The 27,174-nt window shown below is 49.9% G+C and overlaps 1 protein-coding gene across 2 annotated transcripts in view; it reads left to right on the top strand.

Moving 5' to 3' along the window:
• LOC116944359 (lysine-specific demethylase 3B-like) overlaps window positions 1-27,123 on the top strand; it is a 57,319-nt gene extending 30,196 nt beyond the window's left edge. For both annotated transcript variants that reach the window (XM_076068346.1, XM_076068347.1), the window contains 19 exons: window positions 1,613-2,628; window positions 4,021-4,183; window positions 11,333-12,074; window positions 12,970-13,247; window positions 14,227-14,379; window positions 15,682-15,783; window positions 16,630-16,745; window positions 17,497-18,163; window positions 18,342-18,598; window positions 19,201-19,316; window positions 19,649-19,787; window positions 20,215-20,386; window positions 20,683-20,773; window positions 21,582-21,712; window positions 22,158-22,280; window positions 23,471-23,610; window positions 24,002-24,178; window positions 24,740-24,874; window positions 25,868-27,123. In XM_076068346.1, coding sequence (XP_075924461.1) covers window positions 1,613-2,628; window positions 4,021-4,183; window positions 11,333-12,074; window positions 12,970-13,247; window positions 14,227-14,379; window positions 15,682-15,783; window positions 16,630-16,745; window positions 17,497-18,163; window positions 18,342-18,598; window positions 19,201-19,316; window positions 19,649-19,787; window positions 20,215-20,386; window positions 20,683-20,773; window positions 21,582-21,712; window positions 22,158-22,280; window positions 23,471-23,610; window positions 24,002-24,178; window positions 24,740-24,874; window positions 25,868-25,945 — 4,796 coding nt within the window. In that variant the 3' untranslated portion in view covers window positions 25,946-27,123. The remainder of the gene's footprint in view (window positions 1-1,612; window positions 2,629-4,020; window positions 4,184-11,332; window positions 12,075-12,969; window positions 13,248-14,226; window positions 14,380-15,681; window positions 15,784-16,629; window positions 16,746-17,496; window positions 18,164-18,341; window positions 18,599-19,200; window positions 19,317-19,648; window positions 19,788-20,214; window positions 20,387-20,682; window positions 20,774-21,581; window positions 21,713-22,157; window positions 22,281-23,470; window positions 23,611-24,001; window positions 24,179-24,739; window positions 24,875-25,867) is intronic.
• Window positions 27,124-27,174: the final 51 nt, after the last annotated feature.

Below are 27,174 nucleotides of genomic sequence, written 5' to 3'. Positions count from 1 at the left end.
ACCAAGCTGCAGTGTGTACAACATATTTTGGCACGTGTTGTGATCAGTACTACAAGATCCGACCATGTCCTTTCAGTGCTCGCTGAGCTGCATTGGTTTCCGGTTGCCGAACGAATATATTGAGGTCGTACTCATTACACACGAAGTGCTTGCCACAAGTAAACCACAATACTTTGCTGATCTCATCAAGGAGCATAAACCATCACGGTAACTGCGGTCATCCTCCAGCGGCTTTTGGCTAACCATCAAACAAAGACCGTCACTGCATCGCATGCTTTCAGATGTGCTTCTGCGGCCATCTGGAACCTTCCTACTTCCGATATTAGGAAGCCACTGGAGCATACATTATAAAATCTAGATTGAAAACTAATTTATTTTTTAACTGCTCTTTGTGTTCAGTTTGTTGTCCTTCCCCCACACCTCCGATTAGCACGGTCAGATTAATTGTTTATGTGGCAGCTGCTACATTGGACAGACGGGATGTAACATCAGCGTAAGACTAAAAGAACATCAGAGAAATATTAAATTATCTCAAACACAACTGTCGGCAGTGGCAGAACATGCTTGTCAACAAGGACACTCAATTGATTTTGACAATGTTGCAGTGGTGTGTAAAACTAATTATTACTGGCAAAGACTAATTAGAGAATCCATTGAAATTGAGAGGAACAAGAATAACTTTAATCGCTCTGACAGCTACATGCTTAGTGCGGCCTGGAAGCGTATTATTAAATAATACACATTACATTTTGATTTAAAGAATTACTAATCTACAACTCATTACTAATCATAACCAATGACTGATTACTAATCGATTATTTAATTATAATACCCCCCCCTCCGCCTCTAATCACTGCACCTGATATGAGTTAAGTGATGACGTCACCCTGCTGCTCTATATAAAACCGGGAGCAAGCGAGGGCTTTACCATTCTGGCGAATTGCCCGATGATGCTGGATGTATTTACCAGCGAAACGTCGTACTCAAACTGTAAATGTGGATTCACTCTTCAACACACCGGTGGGCTAAAGTAGTGAATTGTCTTTTGTCAACTTGACACTTTTTTGCTGATTGGCCGTGTCGGGTGGTGGAGGGTTACGACACATTTATAAATAAACGCGATCTAACCCAAAAACCTTTATTATGAATACATAGTAATCTGCAAAAAAACGTGAAATAATGTCTGCTGAAGAAAGCATTGTGGAGTACTCATCTCCATTGGCAGACCTGAACCAGTGGTAGCAATTTAACATTCATATGGCTGGAAGCATTCTCACATTGAAGACACTCCTTAAAATGTAGTCACTGCATGAATTCTAATACTCAATTCCCACACGCACAATGAATGCATGGTGAAAGTAATAATTAATTTTAATAGCTGCCTTGGTACTTACCATCTGAAAAATGGAAACTCCTGTGGATTTACTCTTCAAAATCACTGATTTGTATTTAACATTTTTATTCAATTTACCAATCGAAGAATCGGTTAATAATGTTTTTTTCAGTTGTCCATTGCAGCTGCACATGCCCGAAATCACTATTGTTCCCAATATTTGTGAGCGGAGACCGCGAGTGTGAGCGTCCCTCCATCTCTCCCCTTCTTTCTCTCCAGAGGGACAAGGGCCACCCTCTTCCCGGAAGCGTTTGGCCCTGGACGATGGTGCAGTGCCGGGGAGCCCGGCACTGTCCAAGCGGTCTCGTGGGGGCCATGAAGTGGGCGGTAGTTTGGTGGGGTTCGGATCGTCGCCCACCCCCGTTTCGGCTCCTCTGCATGCCGGCTGCCCCCCCCATGATTCCACCGTTGCTGCCATCGGCCGCGTTAGCGTTCTTGCGACTGCTGTAACAACCACCAAAGATGGAAACAACTCCGCCAAGCTGGAAGCCCTCGCAGTGAATCCGGAAATTCGGATGGCTTCGGAAAAACCTTGGAATTCTCACGGCAGCGGCGATGCCACTGAGAACAACACAAGTGAGACCAAGTCAGCGATGGCGCCTTCTCAGCGCTCGCAGAATGGCTCGTCCCTTGTCTCTGGTGCGCCGTTGGATGCCGGAAAATCGCCCACCAAAACATCTGCGGCCAGAACCATGGGCGTGGCCGGTGTCGGTGCTAGTCCCGGCATAGCACAGCCTGACGTAAAACCCCATACCCAACATCACCACAATCTTCACCAGCAGCAACGTTCGGTGGCGGTGGTGGCTCCCACGGCATTGTCCCAGTTTAAGCTCTCCCCGGGCAAGGCAGCGCCGTCGCAGGCAAAATCGTCCGTACTGGTGTCACCGCCGCTGCCGTCTTCGGCGAAATCGACAACGCCACAGTCATCATCGAGACCCATGCCATCTCTCTCGGCTCCGGTGTCGGTAATTGTTCGAAGCCCTCTGACCGATGAAGGTGATTCCAAATGGCGGCAGCAGCAGCAGAACCAACAGCAACAGGAGCAGCGGGAGGGTGATGCCGGATCTCCCGATCTTGGGGGGGCGCCACGACCAAAGCTGAAGAAGGAGTGGCTTTGTCGGCACACGGAGACAGGCAGCGGTACGGACGCCATGGTGATGGAGGCCTTCAGTGAAGAATCCGCCAGGCCTGGTGTTGGCGGAAGCCAGGGGGGTGTGGAGGAACAGGGCGCTCGGGTGAGAGACGGGGAATGAGTATGTGAGTGAGCAAATGTTTGTGGGTGGAGGATTTTTACGAGTGGCGGTAGTGTAGCGGTTAGTGCGCTGTGCCACGAACCCAGCGACTCAAAGTTTGATTCCCGCTCACGGCCAACACCAGTGACGATTATCTGAACCGGTCCTGGGCCTCTCCTAGGTCGCAAATCAGGACATGGAACGGTGCGTAAACATCGCCACTAGGGAGACAAAAGCAGCCGGGCATGGTGCTGGCCACCCACCCCCTCGTATGCCATACTGGCCTTCATAGCTGCACGCTTAACTGCACTTGCCCCAACAGTATGTTAAAGCTATACGGGGGATATTTGTCATTATGAACTCAGCCACCCGAGCTCGATTCTCGTCCGCAGCTAAAATCAGTGACAAGTTGCTAAACTGGTGCTGGGCCACCCCTAGGTCGACTATCTTAAATGAGTACCTGGTGTGGTGTGTTTAACACGTAGGCTTCCACGACCAATATCCATAGAGGTTTTTGGGTTAGATCGCGTAAATATAAATGCGTCGTTAAACCCGCCATCACCCGACACAGCCAATTAGTAAATTTTGTCACAAACATTTACAATTCGAGTACTCTAATTGTACATGTTGTGGGTTTACTCTCCAACACACTGGTGTGCTGTACTAGTAACAAATTGGCATGTTTTGTTTACATGACAAATCTTACTAATTGGCTGTCTCGGGTAGTGGCTGGTTTAATGACATTTATGTTTACGCGATCTAACCCAAAAACTTGGTGTGGTGTATAAACGTCACTTTAGGGGAGATAAAGATCGCTGGGAGTGGTGTTAGCCACCCACACCCTCATGTACCATACTGGCCTTAATAGGTACCATGGGGCACCACGGGTCAGCTACTTAAATGGGCGTCATGGTGGTGATATGTAAACTACCTCGCCTGGTATACAGGAGTTCATGAGTTCGATCTCGACCCTGACGCCTGTATATTTGGAGTTTGCATGTGTCTTCCTGTGGTTGTGTGGATTTTTCTCTGGTTCCTCCAGTTTTTCCCTACACATTTAGAAACATGCATCTATCTTTTTTGGCTGCTATACATTTCCACATGATAAGCCACTTCATTGAGCAATCATCTGTGGCCAGGTCGCTTGTGAAAAAGAGCTGTATAGCTCTGTGGGCCTTACTTTGTAAAATGGAAAATAATTTTCATTCATAGCTAACAGCACTTGTCCCAATCGTGTGTTAATGACTATTCGGATAATCTTTGTGTGTGTGTGTGCAGTGTGTATGCTTGTTAACAGCACTTGAGCATCAGTGTTTGAACACCTGTCTTGCCGCTTGTCATTTCAGCTTTTAAAATGAGGCCATGTCTGTGTTGTGTGTATTTGTGTGAAAAAAGGTGGAGGCGATCAAGGTGGAGGCTGGGACAGGGGAAGAGAGGCCGAGGGGAGACGAGGAGGCGGAGATGATGGGCGAAGAGGAGATGGAGGAGATGGACTATGAAATGGTGGACATGACACGCGGACGGTGGATGGACCCCAAATACATGGCGGAGGGGAGCTGTGAGCAGCGCACAACTGATAACACCAACTCACGTGCCACATGCATCGTGTGCTGTGTACGCGTGTGTGTGTGCTGTCTAAAAAATTGTAGACCCCAGTGTATTAGAAAGCAACTGGAGCTATGCCCTTTTAAATCTTGATTGAAAACCAATTTCTTTAGAACTGATTTTTGTATTTATTTTTCCTTCCCCCGCACCTCCGATTAGCACGGTGCGAAAGAAGTTATACATACTTACTAATCTGAACGAAAACGTGAAATAATCTCCCTGCTCAAGAAAGAAGCATTGTGCAGTGCTCATCTCCATTGGCAGACCTGAGCCAACGGTGGCAATTCTACATTCATAGGGCTGGAAGCAGTCTCACATTAAGACACTTCTTTAAAGTGTTGCCTATTTAATCCGTGAATTTTAATAATGATCTTGCTCCATTTCTGTCTGCTATACTTTTTCTCTCCGGCAGAGGCTAGTCTGCATTTGATGATGGCATTGGCTTTATATGCAGAGGTCCAAGTTGGGAGGTCACCAAAAGCTCTTTGTCTTGTACGACTAGCGATCGGTGAGAAGAGATATTGTCATTCGACTAGAGCTATGGCGGTGTCCTGGGCTAGTAGGGGCAGGATTTCCACTGAAGGACATTTGTAGCGCAGCTGTGTTGTGCTCACCCCGTGTTTTATCTATCAATCACTTGCTCCGAGACACTCGTGCCTCAGGAGGGCAGCTTTGGGAGGGCTGTACTTTTGGTGGCAGTCCGCCCAGTCATGCCTCATGTTTTTGGCAGGGGGGAGGGGGTACGTTTACCCCTCCTCCGGTTAGACTCTTGTATAGGTTCAATTGTATCCAAGCCACAGCATGTCAGTGACCACCATATGAACAAATTAGATATAAGCCTACGTATTCTTGGTTCTTTCGGTAAAGTCATGTAGAAGGAAAACAACGTTGTGAGAATTTTATTGTTTTATATTTTTATTAATTTATTGTTTCCCTTCTACGTGACTTTACCGAAAGAACCAAGAATATGAATCCCTGCAGTCACGAAAGCGTTAAATCAAAATATACGCCTACGTGTCAAACTAGTACTTACATTGAATCTGGGTTTCTTAGATACCCAGTGATACGCTCCACATCCCTTCCACAATAAAATAAATATATTACTGGTAGGAAACGTAGTGGACTGGAAGCCCAACCGGGATTAATTCACAGGAGGCAGGGGATTAATTGTGTACGTCTGTGGATGGCTGTCCACGTGGGACGTGTGGGGCTGGGTGGAGAGGGGAGGGTAGGGAGGGGCTTGGTGAGGAGGGGCTGGGTGGGGCTGGGTGAGGGGTGGGAGGGGTGGGGCTGGGTGGGGTGGGGCTGGGTGGGGTGGGGCTGGTCACCCCGTGGTGCCCTTATAAAACTCAATGTTTAACCTATTCACGCCGGCTTGTGCCCGCCCTCACAGTGGGGCATATTTGCGGAATACGCCACGCCGCCGTTGACCCTGGCCACTGACCAAGCAACCAACGTTTCTACCAGCCCCCTCTGCAGGAATGTGTTTTGCCCCGACAACTGATGTGTGGTTTACAAACACCGTAAGAGAGGTGGGGAAATGTTGACACCGTGGAAGTTAAGGGGTTGTTAGGTTGGTTACATGTCGTTTGATCCGAGTCTTTCCTGTTGAATTGGGTTGTATGGGATCCTCGTTCATTCCACCGGTATATAACTTTCTTCTTTTAATGCCCCTAATTGGCTTGGATAAATGTCATTGAGGGAAACTGTTGCGGAGGGGTCATCTGGGTTTAATTCAGGGGGTCGGCAAACCAAAAGAACAAGAAGAGCCATTTTTTTCGAATTCTGTAAAAAAAAACACATCAAGAGCCACAATGCACTGAATATGAGAAAGTGGTTTCTTTATGACTAATGTCACGAAACAGTCCTTAATGAGCCGCATGCAGTTCCGGAGCTGCAATTTGCCGACCCCTGGGCTGCTGTATGCATAATAATTAAAGTATGAAATAATTAAGGGATGAAGTTCAATTGTATCTGAGCCGCAGCGTACCTATGACCACCTATGAAAACCAGATTTACCGCAAGGACTGTTTTAGTGTGTGTGTCTTTGTAAGGAGTGGTAGCGCAGTGGTTAGGGGTACTGCATTCTTGATCTGGCCACCCGAGTTCGATTCCTGCTCGCAGTCAACATCGGTGACAAATATCTCACCAGTCCTAGGCCTCTGCTAGGTTAACTCGGCCATAAATGAGCACTTGGTGCGGTGGGTAAACATCGGCACTGGGGAGACAAAGGCGGCCGGGCATGGGGATTGCCAACCACCCCTTTGTGTAATGTGCCGGCCTTAATAGGTGCTCGCTAACAGCACTTGGCCCAACAGTTTTGTTGAAGGCTATATCGAGGGATCTCTGTTTTTATTTCCTTGTGAATGTATGTGTTTATTATGTGTGTGTGTATAACGTGTGTTTCTCATGTGTGTATAACTTGTGTGTGTGTGTACTGCGTCTGTATAACGTGTGTGTGTGTGTACTGCGTGTGTATAACGTGTGTACTGTGTGTATAACGTGTGTGTGTACTGCGTGTGTAGAACGTGTGTACTGTGTGTGTATAATGTATGTGTACTGCGTGTGTATAACGTGTTTGTACTGCGTTTGTATAACGTGTGTGTACTGCGTGTGTATAACGCGTGTGTGTGTGTGTACAGCATGTGTATAACGTGTGTGTGTACAGCATGTGTATAACGTGTGTTTGTACTGCGTTTGTATAACGTGTGTGTACTGCGTGTGTATAACGTGTGTGTACTGCGTGTGTATAATGTGTGTGTATTCCGTGTGTATAACGTGTGTGTGTGTACTGCATGTGTAGAACGTGTGTGTGTACTGCGTGTGTAGAACGTGTGTGTGTACTGCGTGTGTATAACGTGTGTGTATATACTGCGTGTGTATAAAATGCGTGTACTGCGTGTATAACGTGTGTGTGTACTGCGTGTATAACGTGTGTGTGTGTACTGCGTGTGTGTAACGTGTGTTTGTACTGCGTTTGTATAACGTGTGTTTGTACTGCGTTTGTATAATGTGTGTGTACTGCGTGTGTATAACGTGTGCGTGTACTGCGTGTGTATAACGTGTGCGTGTACTGCGTGTGTGTAACGTGTGCGTGTACTGCGTGTGTGTAACGTGTGTGTGCTGCGTGTGTATAACGTGTGTGCTGTGTGTGTACTGTGTATATACTGTGTGCGTCTGTATAACGTGTGTACTGCGTGTGTGTACAGCGTGTGTGTACTGCGTGTGTGTATAACGTGTGTGTACTGCGTGTGTATAACTGTGTGTACTGCGTGTGGATAACGTGTGTGTGTGTACTGCGTGTGGATAACGTGTGTGTGTGTGTGTTGCGTGCGTATAACGTGTATGTGTGTACTGCGTGTGTATAACGTGTGTGTGTGTACTGCGTGTGTATAACGTTTGTGTATAATGTCTGTATAACGTGTGTGTTGTACTGCGTGTGTATAACGTGTGTGTGTGTGTGTATGTTCTGCGTGCCGGGAAAGGTCCTGGCAAGGATTATTCAACATCGCCTTGCGAGGCACGCTGAGCAGAGGCTTGCGGAGCCCCAATGCGGTTTCAGGAAAGGGCGGTCCTGCACAGATGCCATATTTTCTGTCTGTCTGCTACAGCAGAGGTGTAGGGAATCCCAGCAAGACCTTCATCTCTGCTTTATTGACCTGGTCAACGCCTATGATACCATCAGTAGGCCTGGGCTCTGGGTTGTTCTTCGTGCTTTTGGAGTACCTGACCCTCTGCTCACGATCATTAAGGACCTTCATGATGGTGAGCGGGCACGGGTAAAACTACGTGGCCGGGAGTCAGAGCCATTCCCTGTACACCTTGGGGTGCGACAGGGATGTCCTCTGGCTCCCACATTATTTAACATCTATTTTCACCACGTAGTTTGTGAAGCCTTCAATAGCTGTACCAGGGGAATCTCCATATGGTACAGATATAATGGGAGGCTGATCGATGCCCGGGTGCGGTCAAGGGAGTGCTCCCTATTGCTCCACCACGTTATGTATGCCGATGATTTGGTAATAGCTACTCATTCAGAGGAGGAGTTGGGGACGCTGCTGCTGAGACTGGAGCGTGCTACTAAGAGATGGGGCCTTACCATCAGCCCCACCAAAACTAAGCACCTGCCTGGGTATTTTGTACCATCGGACACTCCACCCCCATAACGCCCAATCGGTGATGGGGCAGTTGTGGAGAGAGTGGAGAATTTCCCATACCTGGGCAGTGTGCTATGACCGGCTCCAGTTTAACAGCAGAGGTCTCACTCTGAAGCAGTGGAGCGGCAATATCTTTTCATCGGTAGCGTAAAGCTGTGTGGAAGCTACCTGGTCTGTCGCTCCGCACTAAGCTTCAGGTCTTCTCGGCCACGGTCATGCCCTCCCTTCTCTACGCTTGTGAAACGTGGACCCCCCTAATGGAACATCTTCGCCGGTTAGAAACATTTAGGCTGGCCTGCCTACGATCCATCTTGGGTTTAACCAGGCTGGATTGTGTGAGGAGCTCACAAATCCTTGAAAGATCTGGGCACGGTCCCATCGGTGAGCTCCTCCGGCAGGCAAGGCTGCGTTGGCTGGGTCATGTAGCCCGCATGCCCAGCCACCGCATGCCGAAACAGCTTTTGGTCGGCTGGATCGAGGGGGCTAAACGGGCGCGGCATGGGCTAGAGAAGAGATGGAGTGATGTGGACAAGGAGGACGTGGAGCTGAGTGGACTTGCCGATGACTGGTACCAGCGGTGTCAAGATCGGCCTCTGTGGAGGAGGCTCGTGAAGGACGCTACTGGGCAGTTGGAGGCAGTCGCCCTCCAACAACAACGGAGGGCGGAGGAGTGACGCTCACAACAACGAGCGGAGCGCCGGGTGGCTAAAGCACAGCAGGTTGGCACAGTAGGGGGCACAGGTGGTGCATCAGCCATTCATCTCAGTCAGTCGACCCGTGGCACCTGGGTCTGCCCCGTGACCTCCTGCCAGCCGGCGTTCGACATTTCACGTGGCCTCAAGGTGCACATGGCCTGGCACAAGCGTCGTGGTGACATCACCGCCACTTAGTGGCGAATGGCGGTTGTTATGTACTGCGTGTGTATAACGTGTGTGTGTGTACTGCGTGTGTATAACGTGTGTGTGTGTGTGTACTGCGTGTGTATAACGTGTGTGTGTACTGCGTGTGTATAACGTGTGTGTGTACTGTGTGTGTATAACGTGTGTATTTACTGCGTGTGTATAACGTGTGTGTACTGCGTGTGTATAACGCGTGTGTGTACTGTGTGAAGAATGAGTGTGTACTGCATGTGTATAACGTGCGTGTGTACTGCGTGTGTATAACGTGTGTATACTGCGTGTGTATAATGTGCGTGTGAAGAACGTGTGTGTGTGTACTGCGTGTGTATAACGTGTGCGTGTACTGCGTGTGAAGAACGTGTGTGTGTGTATATATTGCTTGTGTATAACGTGTGTGCGTACTACGTGTGTATAACTGTGTGTACTGCATGTGTAGAACGTGTGTGTGTACTGCGTGTGTATAACGTGTGTGTGTTGCGTGTGTATAACGTGTGTGTGCTGCGTGTGTATAACCTGTGTGCTGCGTGTGTATAACGTGTGTGTGCTGCGTGTGTATAACGTGTTTACTGCGTGTGTGTACGGCGTGTGTATAACGTGTGTGTAGAATGTGTGTGTACTGCGTGTGTGTGTACCGCGTGTGTGTACCGCGTGTGTGTACTGCGTGTGTGTGTACCGCGTGTGTGTACTGCGTGTGTGTGTACCGCGTGTGTGTGTACCGCGTGTGTGTATAACATGTGTGTGTACTGCGTGTTTATACCGTGTGCGTGTGTATAATGTGTGTGTACTGCGTGTGTGTATAACGTATGTGTGTGTACTGCGTGTGTGTATAACGTGTGTGTGTGTACTGCGTGTGTATAACGTGTGTGTGTACTGCGTGTGTATAACGTGTGTGTACTGTGTGTATAATGTGTGTGTGCTGCGTGTTTATAACGTGTGTGTGCTGCGTGTGTATAACGTGTGTGTGCTGCATGTGTATAACGTGTTTACTGCGTGTGTGTACGGTGTGTTTATAATTTGTGTAGAATGAGTGTGTGCTGTGTGTGGAGAATGCGTGTGTGTACTGCGTGTGTGTATAACGCGTGTGTGTATAACACGTGTGTGTACTGCGTGTGTGTATAGCGTGTGTGTGTGTACTGCGTGTTTGTATAACGTGTGTGTGTACTGCGTGTGTACTGCATGTGTGTATAACGTGTGTGTGTGTACTGCGTGTGTACTGCATGTGTGTACTGCGTGTGTGTATAACGTGTGTGTATAGTGTGTGTGTACTGCGTGTGTGTACTGCGTGTGTGTATAACGTGTGTGTACTGCGTGTGTATACCGTGTGCGTGTGTATAACGTGTGTGTACTGCGTGTGTGTACTGCGTTTGTGCGTGTACTGCGTGTGTGTATAACGCGTGTGTGTATAACGCGTGTGTGTACTGCGTGTGTGTATAACGTGTGTGTGTGTGTACTGCATGTGTGTATAACGTGTGTGTATAACGTGTGTGTGTGTACTGCATGTGTATAACGTGTGTGTGTACTGCGTGTCTACAACGTGTGTGTACTCCGTGTCTACAACGTGTGTGTACTGCGTGTGTACAACGTGTGTGTGTACTACGTTTGTATAAGGTGTGTGTGTACTGTGTGTGTATAACGTGTGTGTGTGTACTGCGTGTGTATAACGTGTGTGTGTGTACTGCGTGTGTCTAACGTGTGTGTGTGTGTGTACTGCGTGTGTCTAACGTGTGTGTGTGTGTACTGCGTGTGTATAACGTGTGTGTGTGTACTGCGTGTGTCTAACGTGTGTGTGTGTGTGTACTGCGTGTGTCTAACGTGTGTGTGTGTGTGTACTGCGTGTGTATAACGTGTGTGTGTGTGTACTGCGTGTGTATAACGTGTGTGTGTGTACTGCGTGTGTATTAACATGTGTGTGTGTGTGTACTGCGTGTGTATAACGTGTGTGTGTGTGTGTACTGCGTGTGTATAACGTGTGTGTGTGTGTACTGCGTGTGTATAACGTGTGTGTGTGTGTACTGTGTGTGTATAACGTGTGTGTGCTGCTTGCAGTTGGTGTATCGGTGCTGCGGGACTGGCGTGTCGTTCGCCAACTGCGCCTGAGTGGCGAGGCGTTCATGCAGGACGGGGCCTGCGTGGAGATCGCTCCGCACCTGCAGAAGTGCCGCGAGTGCCGCCTGCTGCGCTACCGTCGCCAGCACCAGCTGCGCATGCAGCAGCAACGGGAGCGACAGCAGCAGCTGCAGCAGCAGCTGCAGCAACAGCTGCAGCTGCAACAGCAGCAGCAGGCCAACAACAGTGCCCAGCAGTCGGAGCCACAGCCAGATAAGGAAAGTGAGGACAACCAGCAGGACAAGCAGCAGGACAAGCAGCAGGACAAGCAGCAGGAGAAGCAGCAGGACAAGCAGCAGGAGAAGCAGCAGGACAAGCAGCAGGACAAGCAGCAGGACAGGGCGCAGTGCGAGTCTCCACTGCTGAACAAGCAGCAGCAGGTAGCGCTTGGTGCCGAGAAGCCCTTGCAGAATGCGCAGCAGGAACCAGCAGCCGATAGCGGGGATGAGGTGCGGCCAAGTAAGGATGCGGCGCCTACGGGAGGTGAGGAGGGGCCGGCGCCAGAGCAGCAGCAGCAGGTGGTGGGTGGCACTGGCAGCCCCGCCGTCATGGCGGCAGCGCCAGCCCCCTTGACACCAGCGCACGGCATGACTGGCGTCGACGAAGATGCCTCTGTCACGAAGGAGTCTGGGACGGCATCGTCACCATCCACAGTCTTCTGTCGCTTCATCCACTTCCGGAGGTGACGAGTGAAGGGGGGGAAGCGTTTGAGCGTGTGGGAGAGAAATAGAGGCGGGTGTGTTTGAGAGAGTAACATGAGTGTGTGTGCGTGGGAGTATTTATGTCAGAGACGTGTGTGCGTGGGAGTATTTATGTCAGAGACGTGTGTGTCTGTGAGTGTGTAATAGTGTTAGTGTAGCGGTTAGCACGCTGCACTATGAACCCAGCGATCCGAGTTCGATTCCCGCTTATGACCAACACAAGTGACGAATATTTGAAGCAGTCTTGGGTCTCCCCTTGGTCGACTCAGCCTCAAATGAGGACCCGGTGCGATGTGTAAACATCGTCATTGGGGAGACAAAGGCGGCCGGGCGTGGTGTTGGCCACCCACCCCCTAGTGTGCCGTGCCGGCCTTCATAAGATTACTTGTCCAAACAGTCTGTTAAGGCTATAATAGGGATCTTTGAATAGGGATCTTTGTTTGTATCTATGCACTGTAGATTGGGTGTGTAATGTGTGGAGAGGGTGAGGTTAGCTCATTTAGGTAGGTGATTATTACTTGTGTGTAACTGGAGGGTGAGTGCATGGATGTGTAACTAATATTTGTTGAAAATACAAATTACGACTTCACATGTCGCATACACCTGATGATTCATGAACACACTCCCTACACTAGCTCAATACCAATTGGTGCTCTCTGTCTCACACACAAGATTCCTCTCTTACTTTGAGAAACGCCATTTCTTAGTCATTGGGTTTGTGTGGTGCATTTAAATTCATGCTTGAACGTGAAAGTTGGGAGAGGATTAGTTAAGCATGGAAAGGTGGTACCGCGCTGGGTCGTGACGACTGGTGTTTTGAAAAACGCTGCTCTAATAAGCGTAATTTTCCATCGCCATCGTGTGTATCCCTTCAAGGTTGGCGTTCAGCAAAACAGGGCAGCTGCGAATCGATGGGTTCTGCACCGCACGGCAGTGCGACCCCGAGGCACTCAGCCTATGGACGCCAGGTGGCATTGTGCTGGCAGCCACCTCCACGGACCCACCCCGGGGGGACTCCAAATCCAACTCCTCATTGTCATCATCGGGGTCTCTCGACCTAGACACGGCAAAATACATTCTGGCCAACATCGGAGACCAGTTCTGTGAGCTCGTAATGTCCGAGAGGGAGGCGCTCACCTGGCTGCCACAAGGAGGTGACAGCTGCTCACTCATTCGCGTACCCAGCCCGTTCGCTCACCAATCGCTTGCTCACTCACCAATTCAGCCACCAACTCTTACTCGACACCTGGTCAGAATGTTTTTATCTCAGGTGCTCGCACACCCATTAACTTACCGCCTTGCTCAACCTTTTTGAGCATTTAAAGTGGCCGCCACGGCTAATAACAGTGGAAAATATCTTGAACTGCTGCTGGCCTTCCATGACATTGGGTCGGTCCAAAATGAGGGAGACAAACGTGCAGTTCTCACCACACCCCACTGCCTCATGCGCTGTGCTGGCCTCCGTTGGTGGTCGCTAGCTGCACTTACCGCAGAAACCTGTACGGCTACATGGGGGGGATTTTTTTCCTGATGTATATGCATGTTTTACCGTGTATTGTGTATACGTACTTCATGTACAGGTAGTCCCTGATTAACACTACAGATGCGTTCTTGAAAATATTAGTGTAAGGTGAAATAATGTTAATGGAATACTCATTTCCCTTAAACAATGTAAATGGGGGAGGGGGGGGGTGTTGTGTTCCAAGCCATCAACTCGTATTGCCAAAAGTATCATTATTGCTCATTTTGAATCTAAAATTAAATGCAAAGCTATAGAATTGCGAGGTAAAACGCGCGCACGCCTGGGCTAGCATGAAGCAAAAACAAAGACTTGAGTGGGGTGGCTCGCTGCTGCTGCCGCCCACGACGCTCCTGTTGCCACACGCTTTGGTTACTGTACTGTACGTGGGAACGTGGTGGAACGTTGTGTGAAATCACCATTGCCGTTTGGCATTAATCGGGGACTGTCCTTACATTGTACATCGTGTAAAAACGGATTGGTTCCCGGATGCGTTTTATACAATGTGCATACCAATGTATTTGCCGTTTGTGCAGACTGTGTGTATGTACCGTGGGTGTGTACCATGTTAGTACAATGCGTGTGATCCTGTGTGTTTACCATGGTACCCACAGCCAAGGTGGCGTGGAAGCGAGCAGTGCGAGGTGTGCGGGAGATGTGTGATGCGTGTGAGACTACGCTCTTCAACGTTCACTGGGTCTGCCCCAAGTGCGGATTCGGTGTCTGCCTCGACTGTTACCGCAGCCGCAAGGACCGGCATCCAGACGGTAACCCCGGCCATTAATGTCATGGACTCGGGCATATTGGGCTGGAGCAAACACATAATCAAGCTGAGAAAATGCATGCTTATACAGGTCACCATACTTCAATAGGGAGTACCATTGAACAATAACTGAGTCCGGCTATTTTAATGCACACAATCGACATGAGGTACAAGAAAAATGGGCTTGCATAATGTGCCTGCATAATGTACATTGATTACCATATCAATAACACAAACGGCAATGGATACCCATAGTCATTTATCTGTGTAGTGGGTTCAACTGAGTCGCAGACATAGACTTTGGAGGCAGCACATTTATTTACTTCCAATACACGGGGTAACTTCTCCTTAACAGAATAACAACCTTGGGTGGTGACCACCCAGCTAACTACACGAGTTACCACGTAACTGTTACTACGGACCCGGGACCAACAGCATCTGCCCGGGTCCACGTGCTGGAAGACTCGTAGAACGAAGATTGTAGACGAAGAATTTCTTTCCTGGGATGAACAACCACGGTCCCTCTCGGGACTCGGCTTATATTCTCTGTGGCATAGCCGGCTCCGCTCTTTGCCACGTCCACCTTCCTGAACCATCGGGAAGGACCTGGGTCCCAATCACGTGACCCCCCTACCCCCCTCTTTGGGACCCCTCTGTCATCTTAACCGGTCACATGTCCACCCGGGTCAGCCAGAGTGCCATGGCCTCACACGACCTTCCCCTTCGGTCGGCACCCACACACCGTGCCTCTCTAGGGCCGGTACTACACCCACAACATGGTGACATCCAGCGATGTCACTACATCTGCATAAATGACTATGGTTATCCATAATCACAGATGGAAGACATAAATGCAAACAATAACAGATGGTATGCATAGAGAAAGACTTACTCACATAGACAAGGAGGGAGGGAGAGAGAGAGACAAAGATGCACATGGAGAGAAAAAGATGAAAATAAAAATGCAGCCAGAGAGAGACAAACCTAGAACAAGTTCGAGATGCAGATAAAACGACGGAGGCTAAGTTTAACACAAGTGAAATGGATACAGGCTGGTACAGATAAATATATAGAGTAATACAGACATGCTGAATGACAGATAAGTGAGGCACCGAGTGAGATAACTCAGGGAGATGGACATGAACCGAGACACACAGAAAAACATGCGGCATCAATCAAGACATGGAGACCGATTCAGAGACACAGCAAAAATCGACAAAAATGCACTTGTTACGTGCAACACATATATCTGTGTTTATTTTTAAATCGCTGCTGTGCCGGCATATGTGTGCGTGTCGTGGTTTAGAAATCAGCGAGGACGAGGAGGTGTTTTCTTGGCTGCGTTGCGTCAAGGGCCAGACGCACGAACCCGCCACACTGATGGCCACACAGATTATACCCGGAAACGGTAATCCACACGTCCTCCTTCAGCATCAATCAAGTTTCACTTATTTCATTATTACACTTATATAATTATTACATTTATTACCCAGCGTAGCCTCACTCACTCTGAAGACATTCTGTTTTCGGTCGGGTCCTGCCACGTTATCTCAATTGAGTACTTGGGAATTTAACCCAGCCCCGCTGCCCCCTCCACCTTTGCTCTAAGGCACAAGTGTTCCCATTACACCACCCTGTGCATGGTCATGATTGTAGGTTACGTTTCAGTCCAAGAATGCATTTTTTTATCATGTTTGTAGTTGTAGGAAAACTGCTCGCAAGTAAAAAAATAATCCACTGTGAACCCACCATTAGAACCAACCAGCCGCGCATTTGCCGCTTTGCAGAGGCTCGCGGTTCAAGCCCAGGACCTGCCCCGTAAAATGCTTAACATATCGCCCACTTCACAGTTCACAGTGGACGCGATTACAAAAAAAACACTGGTAGGCCATGTGTGCCTGCATCATGGTCCATGTTTGGAGTTTGAAAAAATACTGGCAAATTATAATGATTTTATTGGGTGATATCACAAAGCAACATTGCCTCCTGATATTAAAATACTCTGTGAAATAGTGCCTTTTTGTGATAGCCTTGTTGCTATAAGATTGATACGAATTCCAAAAGTAATAAGGATATGATCAGCTTTTATAAATCAATCAAACATGATAAAAATATGATCTGCTGTGATAAATCAACGAGTCGATACATTCCCATAAATGAGCAAGGCGCTGATGCCTGTGTTAATAAATAAGCAGCCTCGGTGTGTCGGTTCTAGTTGTGAGTGGTGAAGTCTGGGTACTGTGTGTGTGTGCAGCCCTGTACGACATCAGCGACCAGGTTCATATCATGCGAGGAAAGTGGGGAATCAAGGCAAACTGTCCCTGCTCGGGGCACCACCACCATCATCATCACCACCACCACCACACCAAGGTACTAGAAGACAACCGCAAGCAACACCGCAATTACCCATTGCTATCGTGGACTTTCAGACAACAACATTTACACACCACTCCATCGTCAACACAAGTACAGGTAAACCACATTCACTACTGTAGTCACGCACCACAACTACACACCTCCACCACGACAAGGTACTCGGAAAAAACTACAAATATCACTGCAACAACACTACTACTACTGCGACAGCCACATAACTGGACACCACAACCACCCGCCACATGTCATAACTATTGCCACCTCAACAAGCTACTCTTAAATTTTGATTTAAAGCTTTCGTGACTGCAGTAATTCATATTCTTAGTTTTTTCGGTAAAGTCACGTTGAAGAGAAACAACAAAATAACAAAAAAAATATAGATGGACTAGTCCTGGGCAAACTGCCAATGGCTGCGCGTGACGCCAACGTTTTTTATAAATAAATGTGCCGTTTTAAAAATAAATTTATGCAAACCGACACACCTGATGATGACCGTTTGAGTTATGGTCGAAACGTCGTGAGAATTTTTTTTTTATTGTTTTATATATATTTTGTTATTTTGTTGTTTCTCTTCAACGTGACTTTACCGAAAAAAACTAAGAATATAAGCTACTCTTACTCGCACCTGGCTGGATTCGTCTTTTCATTGTCACTGGTGTCGACATCTCTCCTACACTTGGTGGGGGGGGTGGGGGGGGGGCAACCATGTACCCTCGCTCATGACGGGCACCGTTCCCTCATGCAGGTGGCAGCAGACGCCGGCGGTGGCTCAGGGCAACCGTTGCTTGAGCCCGTGGCAAGCTCGGCAAAACTGCGCGCTGAAACGCCGGCTCCAGAGAACCAGCAGCAGCCGCAGGAGAAGCCAGAATCACAGGAGCGGACCTCAGAAACCCTGCAGCCTGAAGCGCCAGCGAACTCGCGGGCAGGAGACGCCGTCCCATCGGTTGCTACCGACGTGGCCCCCGAGCCAAGCAGTGCCACCTCTATCTCCTCCAGCACAGGCGGCGCCCACAAAGCCAGCAGTGCCTCTACTGCCCTCAACACACAGCCAGACAAAGCTGCTTCTGCTTCAGAAGCATCTTCGGCTTCAACTGCATCTGCTGCTGCTGTCGGTGCTGGTGCCGTCGGTACAGGTGCAGTCGCTGCTGTGCCACCGGTTGCAGCAGCCGAACTCCCGGTGACGGCGAGTTCCGAATCTGCCGCCTCCGCTGCATCACCGAACCCGCCAGCCCCTGCTGGCACCGTGGACTCTGCTGCCCCACTGGCGCTGCCAGCTGCTGCCCCGGCTGGGTCTGGTGGATCAGTGGCACCGCTGTCACCATTCCACCGCGCCGGCTACCCGGAGCTGACCTCGGCCATGCACTGGTTCGCAGACCTTGCTGCCAGCCGACCCAAGGCACAAGCCGGAGCCGGTGAGTGGCACAGGGGTGTGTGTGTTGTGGGGATACTTGTCTTTGTGTGCAGCAGTGGGTTGTTATTTTTATAGTTACATTTACATATGCTCATGTCGGGCGTTCCAATTGTCTTTTCCATGATGCTGTGCACCCTCAATAAATACCTACGCTGTCACCTCTGCCGTATCAACCACAGAGCCGAACGTGAGCACCACGGCCAATCTTGCAAAACCCGCGGTGGCAACGGTGCCAGCGGCATCGGTGGCAGTGGCATCGGTGGGGCTGACGTCGTTTGCTGGCGTGGTGGGGAGCCCTCGTGGTGGTGGGGGGCCTAGTGGCTCCGCGGGCGTGAGGCTCCGAGATTTGCTCAGCTGCACGGCCGGGAAGCTCAAACTACAGCCTGGGGAGGCCATGCTGCCCTTCGCTCCCATCATGGCTGCCCAGCCTTCCCCCGTGAGTGTGCGACCGAGTGTGTGTGCGTGTGTGTGCACTTTGTGTTATGGGGAGCGGTGATGCAGTGGTCAAATGTTAATTGGAGCTACACGCTTAGGCTTAATGAGGTTGGGGAGGATACTTTACATTGTCACTTAGGCTGTGAATTATAGCATTCTCGTGATGCCATCAGCAGCCATAAACTGTCTGCTGCTGGATGAAGGCTTCAACCAAGCGGTCTTGCGTATATTTATCCGTCACTCCAAGTAGCGTCTTAGCCGCAGTCATCAGGTACTCGAGGGGAGGATGTTTTCGATATCTGGCCTCTCACAATGACATAAGCCACTGGGGTGTCTATTGTGTGTGTGGGGAGCGGTGGCGCCCTGCGCTACGAACCCGGCGCCACTCAGGTGACAAAGGGCACAGTGCTGGCCATCCACCCCCTTGTGTGCCGTGCCAGCCTTCATAGGAGCCCGCTTACAGCACTTGCCCCAACAGTCTAATCGGGCTATACGGGGGATCTATGTCTTTGTCGTGTGTGTCATAGGTGCTCGCTTACAGCACTTGCACCAACTGTCTGTTAAGGCGATACGGGGGATCTTTGTGTGTGTGGGTGTACACAGGGGGCCAAGGGGTCTCGCAGCATGCCCAGTCTACTCGACGACATCATCGCCTCAGTCGTCGAAAACAAATTCTCCACTCAGAAGCTAATGAAACCCTCCGAGCAGCCAGCCAAGAGGTGATTTCAGCCCTCCACCCGCTCAAGAGCTGACATACTCTAGAGCTGCACTGCTTACAGAAGACTGTGTGTGAAGTCTGTGTGTGATGCCTGCATGTCTGTATGTGTGCTGGTGTGGAACAATACGCGTGTAATTGTGTGCACGTCTGCGTGTTACTGTGTGCATGAATGTGCGAGACGCTGCATGTGTGCGTACGTGCGCACGTGCGTCTGTGTGCGAGACCTATGTGTTGGTGACTGTGTGATTGTGACGCTGTGTAATAGTGCGCATATGTGTGACTGCATGGCTGTGCGTGTGACTTGACTCCCATGACTTGACTGTGTGTGTGCAGTGTGGCGCGAAGGCCGCTGGAGAGTGGTATTGCCGACAGCCCACACTCGTGGCTGTGCGATGGGCGGCTCCTGAGAATCCACGACCCCCAGCACCCACACAACTGGAAGCTCTTCCGAGAGTGTTGGAAGCAGGGACAGGTGTGTGTGTGCAGTGTGTGAAGGGGGGGTGTATATGGGTACAGGAGGATGTAAAGCTAACGGTGTCAAGATGGGCATCTGTGGAGGGGGCTCGTGAAGGATGCCATTGAGCAATTTTAGGCAGTTGTCCTCCAGCAACAATGGAGGAGGGGCTAACACACAGCAAGTTGGCACAGTGGGGAGCACAGGTAGTCTGCTAGTCATCTCATTTAGTCAACCCGTAACACCAAGGTCTGTGCCCGTGACCTGCCCGTGAGCCTTCCTCATTTTAATGCGATAGCCTCAAAGTGCCTCTAAGCCTGGCACAAGTGCTGTGGTAATGTCATCGCCAGTTGGTGGAAAATTGCGGCTGTTATTGGGTGTGATCGTGGTGTGCTCTGTGCGAGTATGTGTGTTAATGTGTCGTGCGGTGCTCTACCCCACACAGCCCGTGCTGGTGTCGGGCGTCCATGCCAATCTCGATCCCGCGCTGTGGCGTCCCGAGGGCTTCAGCCGGGAGTTTGGCACGCAAGAAGCCGACCTGGTGAATTGCCGCAGCTGCACAATCATCTCCGGCATGAAGATCCGAGACTTCTGGGATGGATTCGAGGACCTCAACAGTGAGTGGCCCCACAGAACCTTAATTCCTGGTGGTGATTCCATGCATGGTGGTATCATCGTGTGTGCTGGTTATTCCACGTGCGGTCGTGCTGTTCCCTTGCTGGAAAAAGTTGATTACTGTTAAAATACAGTTTTCTGGGTGCCTGGCCACAGGATGAATGAAGTTCATATATGATAGTGTCAGCACGACCACCTATGGAAACAGGGTTTAACATAAATAACTAAAGCCCTGTGTTTTGACTTATTTGTAAGAGTCTTAAGACACCGTCAGTCGAAGTTGTTGTGGTTGTTGCAGAGCGGCTGGTGTCTCGAGACAAGGAGCCCATGGTGCTGAAGCTCAAGGATTGGCCGCCCGGAGAGGACTTCAGGGACATGATGCCCAGCAGGTTTGTACCTCGGAGGCGTGTGCTCAGTCTTAGCAGCGTCTTGCAGAACCTCTCTTAATTGGCAATGCACCCGCCACCAAATATTCCTGAGATGCACACCCCCAATCTCTTTGGCTGTTAGGAGCGAAGCAACATTTTCAGCCTGCTTTGTGAATGGACAGGGGAAGCAGGCGCAAAGCAGTGGTACATTTTTTATTACAAATTTGAATAAATGTGAATGTACAGCCCCTTTGGTCAATCGACTACTGAATGGAGGGCCCTCCCCATCACTGTGGGTCGCAGTCATTATTCCATCATACTTAACTATGCTGATCAGAGTAAGGGCTTTGTGAAAGTGGGGAGCAGAGAAATAGAGTCTGTGGAACTGCCTTCTGCTGCCTACAACAATAGCCTAATAACACATCTGAAACTCTTGCCAAATTATCACCGGTCGTGTGGGGCACCATGGTGGAAAGATGTTAACTACCTCGCCCGGTATACAGGATGTCATGGGTTCGATCCCATACCTGACGCCTGCTGTATATTTGGAGTTTGCATGTTCTCCCTGTGGTCGCGTGGCTTTTTCTCCGGGTCCTCCAGTTTTTCCCTCTATATTTAGAAACATCGGGCATTTAGAGTATTTGGCAGCTGTAAATTTCCACAGGATAAGCCACTTCGTTGCACTATCATTTATGGCCAGGTCGTTTCTGAAACGGTGATAAAAAGCTCTTTGAGGCCTTACCAGGTAAAATAAATAGTTTTTAGTTTAGTACTTGTCGGTGCTGCCGTGACTGCGATGTGACCGTGTGCCACCGCTGCTGCCCTGCAGGTTTGAGGACCTCATGGACAATCTGCCACTCCCTGAGTACACAAAGCGGGACGGGCGTCTCAACCTGGCCGCCCGACTGCCCGATTACTTCGTGAGACCCGACCTGGGCCCCAAGATGTACAATGCCTACGGTAATGGCAGCGCGCATGTAATAACTACCCCACACACCCCCCTCCCCTTGAGAGCCCAGACATCACAGTGTGAAACCCGGATACTCTATGAAATAGTGCAATGGGGAATAATGTATGTTGAACTTCTTTTGCACCGTATGTAGCCAACCATGCTAATCGGAGGTGTGGGGAGGGACAACAAACTAAAGACAAAAAGCAGTTTTAAAGAAATAAGTTTTCAATCTAAATTATTTAAAAGTGCATAGCTCCAGTGGCTTTCTGACTTTGGAAGGAGCATTCCAGATGACCACAGAAGCGCATGCGAAAGCGTGCGATGCGGCGACCGTCTTTGTTCACACCGTACGTAGCCAACCGTGCTAATCGGAGGTGTCGTGGAAATGTGTGTATGCCGTGGCAGTGTGTTTATCATGCTGGTCAATGTTGTGGTGTGTGCCGCGGTGTTTAGGTCTGGCCTTGGAGGGCGATCGCAAGGTGGGCACAACCAACCTCCACCTGGACGTGTCGGACGCTGTGAACGTGATGGTCTACGTGGGCATCCCCGAGAAGCAGAATATCGACTTCCACCAGGGTGCGTACACCACATGGCCCACGTGGGACGGAGTGTGGTGTATGCGGTTTGTGATATTTGGTGTATTGTTTGGCGAATGGTATTATGTGTGTAGCGGATAGCGCGTTGCGCTCCAAACCCAGTAACCCCGGTTCGATTCCCACTCATGGTTAACACCAGTGATGGTTATCTGAACCGGTTCTGGGCCTCCCCTAGGTCTTGGTGCACTGTAAAAACATCGCCACTGGGGAGACAAAGGCCACCCACTCCCTTGTGTACCGTGTCGGCCTTCATAGGTGTTGGTCACAGCACTTGCCCCAACAGTCTATTGAGGCTACAAGCATACCTCTTATAACACTCTTTGTCCTGGTGGAAAATTCCTGCACGGATCAGCCCATATTTGGAAGTATGCATGGTGTTGCTTGTTAGGGGTGTGTCTTTACTCATATATGGTCTTGTGGAACCTGAATCGATGTCTTTTGTATCGATTCCGCTCATAGTCGATCTGACATTAGAGTACCGATTAATTTAGGGTTAATCACTGCATCGATTTGGTGGGATTCATGGATTGACTACCATTTAGTACTGTATGGCTTCCCGCAGAATGTGTTTGCGGCAGACGGTGTTTAATGTTACGCAAGCTCCGACCGAATGCGCTGCTGAGTACATGACACGTACTTTTTATGTCATTATTTATGAGTAATTTTTATTCATAAAATGCTTGAATACATGTATCATGTGTACAGTATCATTATTAAGGTTATTAACGATACACCAATGAAGCCCTCGTATATCGCTCATTGGTAAAAAAAAATTGCAGTCGGGAACGCATCTCCATTGGAACCATGTTATAATGACCTCCCATAGCGCTCTTTCGTACCGCGCTCCGTTTACCAATAACCCATCCTGAGCGCTATAGGAGGTACGTTGGTGTTGAGTGGTATGTTGGTGTAACCGGAATGTTGCCGAGCAGTGTTGTGTGCTGTTGGTGTGGCGTGCACATGCCCGTGCGTTGTGGCCTGCCCTGCAGAGGCTCTGCGAGTAATGGACATTGGCAATATGGACGAGGCTACACGGCAGCGGCAGTGTGCATGTTGTGTGGTGCTGCATTGCGGTATTTGTACTGTGTGGTGGGTATGCCGGTACGGTGTGTGATGTATGAAGATGCGTTGTGCTTACACCCTTCGTGTGTCGTGGCCCGGCCCTCGTAGAGGCCCTGCGCGCGATGGATGACGGCGACGTGGACGAGGCGACGCGACGGCGCGTGGTGGAGGGCCAGGAGAAGCCCGGAGCGCTCTGGCACATTTACGCGGCGCGCGACGCCGACAAGATCCGAGCACTTCTACGCAAGGTGTGCCGCGTGCATATTGAGTCGTGTGCGCGTGCGCGTCTGGTTATGTCATGCATTGCGTGTGTGCACATGCTGCGTGATGTTTTGTGTACTTGTGTGTATACGAATGTAAACCAGATTTTAGTACTTCCGTTAAGTCCCCACTCCATGTCGGCCTTCATCGGAGTTTGCTAACCACACGTTACTCAACAGCCTCTTAAAGGCTATGGGGGTATCTTCATCAGTGCGTAACCCTGCTTGTGTGCGCACGTGTTTGCATGCATGCATATGCATCGTCACTGGGGAAACAAAGGCGGTCGTGCGTGGTGCTGGCCACCCACCCCCTCGTGTGCTGTGCCGGCCTTCATAGGTGCTCACTAACAGCACTTGCATGCACCCATGTGTGCTACAGGTGGGCGAGGAGGAGGGCCAGGAGAACCCCGCCGACCACGACCCCATCCACGACCAGAGCTGGTACCTGGACCGCACGCTCAGGCAGCGGCTGATGGAGGAGCACGGAGTGCAGGGCTGGGCCATCACGCAGTGCCTGGGCGACGCCGTCTTCATTCCCGCCGGCGCCCCGCACCAGGTACCCACGACCATAAACTAAACTATAAGCAATTTTTTACGTTACCAAGTAAGGCCCACTGAGCTGCTATATAGCTCGTTTCCAGAAGCGACCTGGCCGCACATGATTGCCCAACGAGAAGTGGCTCATGTGGAGCCACTTAAACGCACGTTTCTAAATGTGAAGGGAAACACCTGAGGCCCGCACAGCAACCGCACGGCAACAGCAACAACCACGCAACAGCAACAACCACGCGAGCAACCGCACGAAACACGGCAAAGCGCACAGAAACCGTTCCAAGTTCACGTGAACCTCAATGACAAGATGCAAGCACACAAAGCGCAATACTACAATCACATGATAACCCCACAGCTCATCATGCCGCCCGCACAGAAACATAACGTCAACTCCGTGTGTTATGCTCCCTGTCTTCACCATTTCACACTGAGCAGCATGGTGAAGTACGGTCATTTAACCTCCATGACACACAGATGTGCGGAAGGCCCCTCGTCCAGCAGTGGGCTGACCAAAGGGCTGTACGTGTGCGTTCACGTGTGTACCCTTCCCCACCCATGTACCCAGGTTCACAATCTGCACAGCTGCATCAAGGTGGCGGAGGACTTCGTGTCACCGGAACACGTGCATCACTGCTTCCGGCTCACACAGGAGTTCCGGAGGCTGTCTACCACGCACTCCAACCACGAGGACAAGCTGCAGGTCGGTGGAGAATCGACAATAGACGCAGTAGCAGCAGTCGCTGCCATTCGCCACTAAATGGCGGTGATGTCATGTCGGCCAAGTGCACTTTTGATGCTAACACGGTTAATTCAAAGATTGTCACGGCATTGCACGCTTTTAGATGCACTTCTGTGGCCGTCTGGAACTCCTTTCCTTCCGATATTAGGAAGCCACTGTAGATATGCACTTTGAAATAATCTTTATTGAAAACTAATTTCTTTAGAACTGCGTTTTGTGTTAAGTTTGTTGTCCCTCCCCACACTTCTTGATTAGCGCAGTTGGCTGCATACGGTGCGAAATAAGTTCTACATACATACAGCACATGTAGTGTCGAGGCTTGCTGGCAGGTCACTGGCCAGCACCCAGGTGGTATGGGTTGACGGATGTAACCACAAAGACAAAACATCCCCCTCGTAGCCTTAACAAGTGCTGTGAGTCAGCCACACACCCATTTGCACCCACATACATATGCAGCCTCATACACCCATGCAACTTTACACCTGCACACTGCTGTATACAATTTGCACGCCTTCCAACATCAACATGGCTACAACTACTCGCACACCCATGCACCCGGAATCTGTCCAGAGCCACACAGCCTTACCTTGTCTCACACCACAGCAGCAGCTGAGGTACGGTATTCCCTTGTAATTCACGAACGTCCTATGCACGATTTTGCCTATCCGCTAATCGCATCTGAAACTGTACATGGCTGCATCGAGAGAAAGTGATGTGCGAAAGTGATGAGAGATGGTGTTGATGCCACGCATCAATTTCAGGTAAGTTCATTCATAAACTATTTGTGATAACTTATTTATATATTTTGTAGGACCAATATAATTATCCACGAAATTTTCTATTCACGAGCATATCTAGAACATATCCCTTCCGAATAAAGAGGGAACGCTGTACAGCTAATAGCACCGATCCTCCCTTCCCCTCTTCCCCCCCCTCCCCACCTTCTCGCCTCAGGTAAAGAACATCATCTACCACGCCGTGAAGGATGCCATTGCCACACTGCAGTCCCACGACACCAAGAGTGAAAACTGAAAATGAAAAACCACCACAAGTGTGTATTGCAGCAGGGGCGAGTGCAGTGGGGGAGCCGCGTGGTGGGGGGGGGTATTCTCCCCACACTCGGACTCATTCGGCTATACTTCCTCTCCCCTGCCACTAGGGTGGGAGGTGTGACCTCGTTAGTGAGAATGTCGCTGATGAGGTGCTGGTGAAAGGGACTCGGAGTGAGCACACATGAGGGAACAACCCCTCGTGCACGCTATTGGCTATTGCTACATATCGTGCCCCCCATTGTGCCCATTACACATTTACCACATACGCATGTACTACAAGCACCGATCAACATACAAATTGTACTGCATGCTGTAACCGGCAAAGCCTACCACACACACACTGCACCTCACATAACATTAAATCCACAAAGTTATCCCACACACACTTAGAACTCCATGGTTAAAATGCCGTCCTACCTCCACACCCAGTGCAACACACGCTGAATCCCCTCCCCCACACAGACATGACAAACGCGGAGGTCACGCCCCTGTTGATGCCACCGTTGCTCTCACCTCCTGGTTGCCTTGCTGCAGAGTCAGGTGGCATTGCCCACTGCTCGGGACGTGTATTTTATATCGCGAATACAACGTTAAGTGATTTGAAGCCAAGTGAGGAGGAGTGTGACCATTGTACCTAGTCGAGATATGAAGCTGCGTAGGCGGTGTATCCAGACGCACACCAAACAAGATGCATGTGTGTAGTCTGACAATTATCAACCGAATTCACGGCTGCTGACATTGCCAATTGATCAGGTGTGGTGAAAAAACGCAACCCAAAATAAAACTGCGGCTTACAGCTGTGTTTTAAGAGTCACTCCACGTTGTCCAAGGTTTCTGTAGAAATGCCCAGCACGTGGACGACATCGTACTCCAACACAAGTTGAAAGAGGCGAGAAGAGCAGTTTGGTTTTTGCTTATTATTGCATCTTGCTGTGAACCAGGAATTGGGATGTGGGCTCCATGCCACTGACCCTAAATCAACCACCCAGGTGAAGAATAATGTATCTCCCATGAAGCTGGGGTGGGTTGGAGCCAGGGTTAGGGGAAGGATGAGTTCTGGTAGGGGATGGGATGTGCACAGTAGAAGTTTTGGGAGTTTTTTTTATTATATATAAAGTGTACATGTCAAAGATTAATAAAATGTCAAGTAAAATCACAGGTTGCTGTGTTGGAGTCTGCCAGTTTGTCATCTCCATCCAACCGTGCCAG

This window comes from Petromyzon marinus, chromosome 21, assembly GCF_048934315.1.
Source record: "Petromyzon marinus isolate PM22_M1 ecotype Great Lakes invasive population chromosome 21, UKy_Petmar_22M1.pri1.0, whole genome shotgun sequence".
NCBI classification, from domain to species: Eukaryota; Metazoa; Chordata; class Hyperoartia; order Petromyzontiformes; family Petromyzontidae; genus Petromyzon; species Petromyzon marinus.
This window is presented reverse-complemented; position numbering and strand designations above follow the sequence as displayed.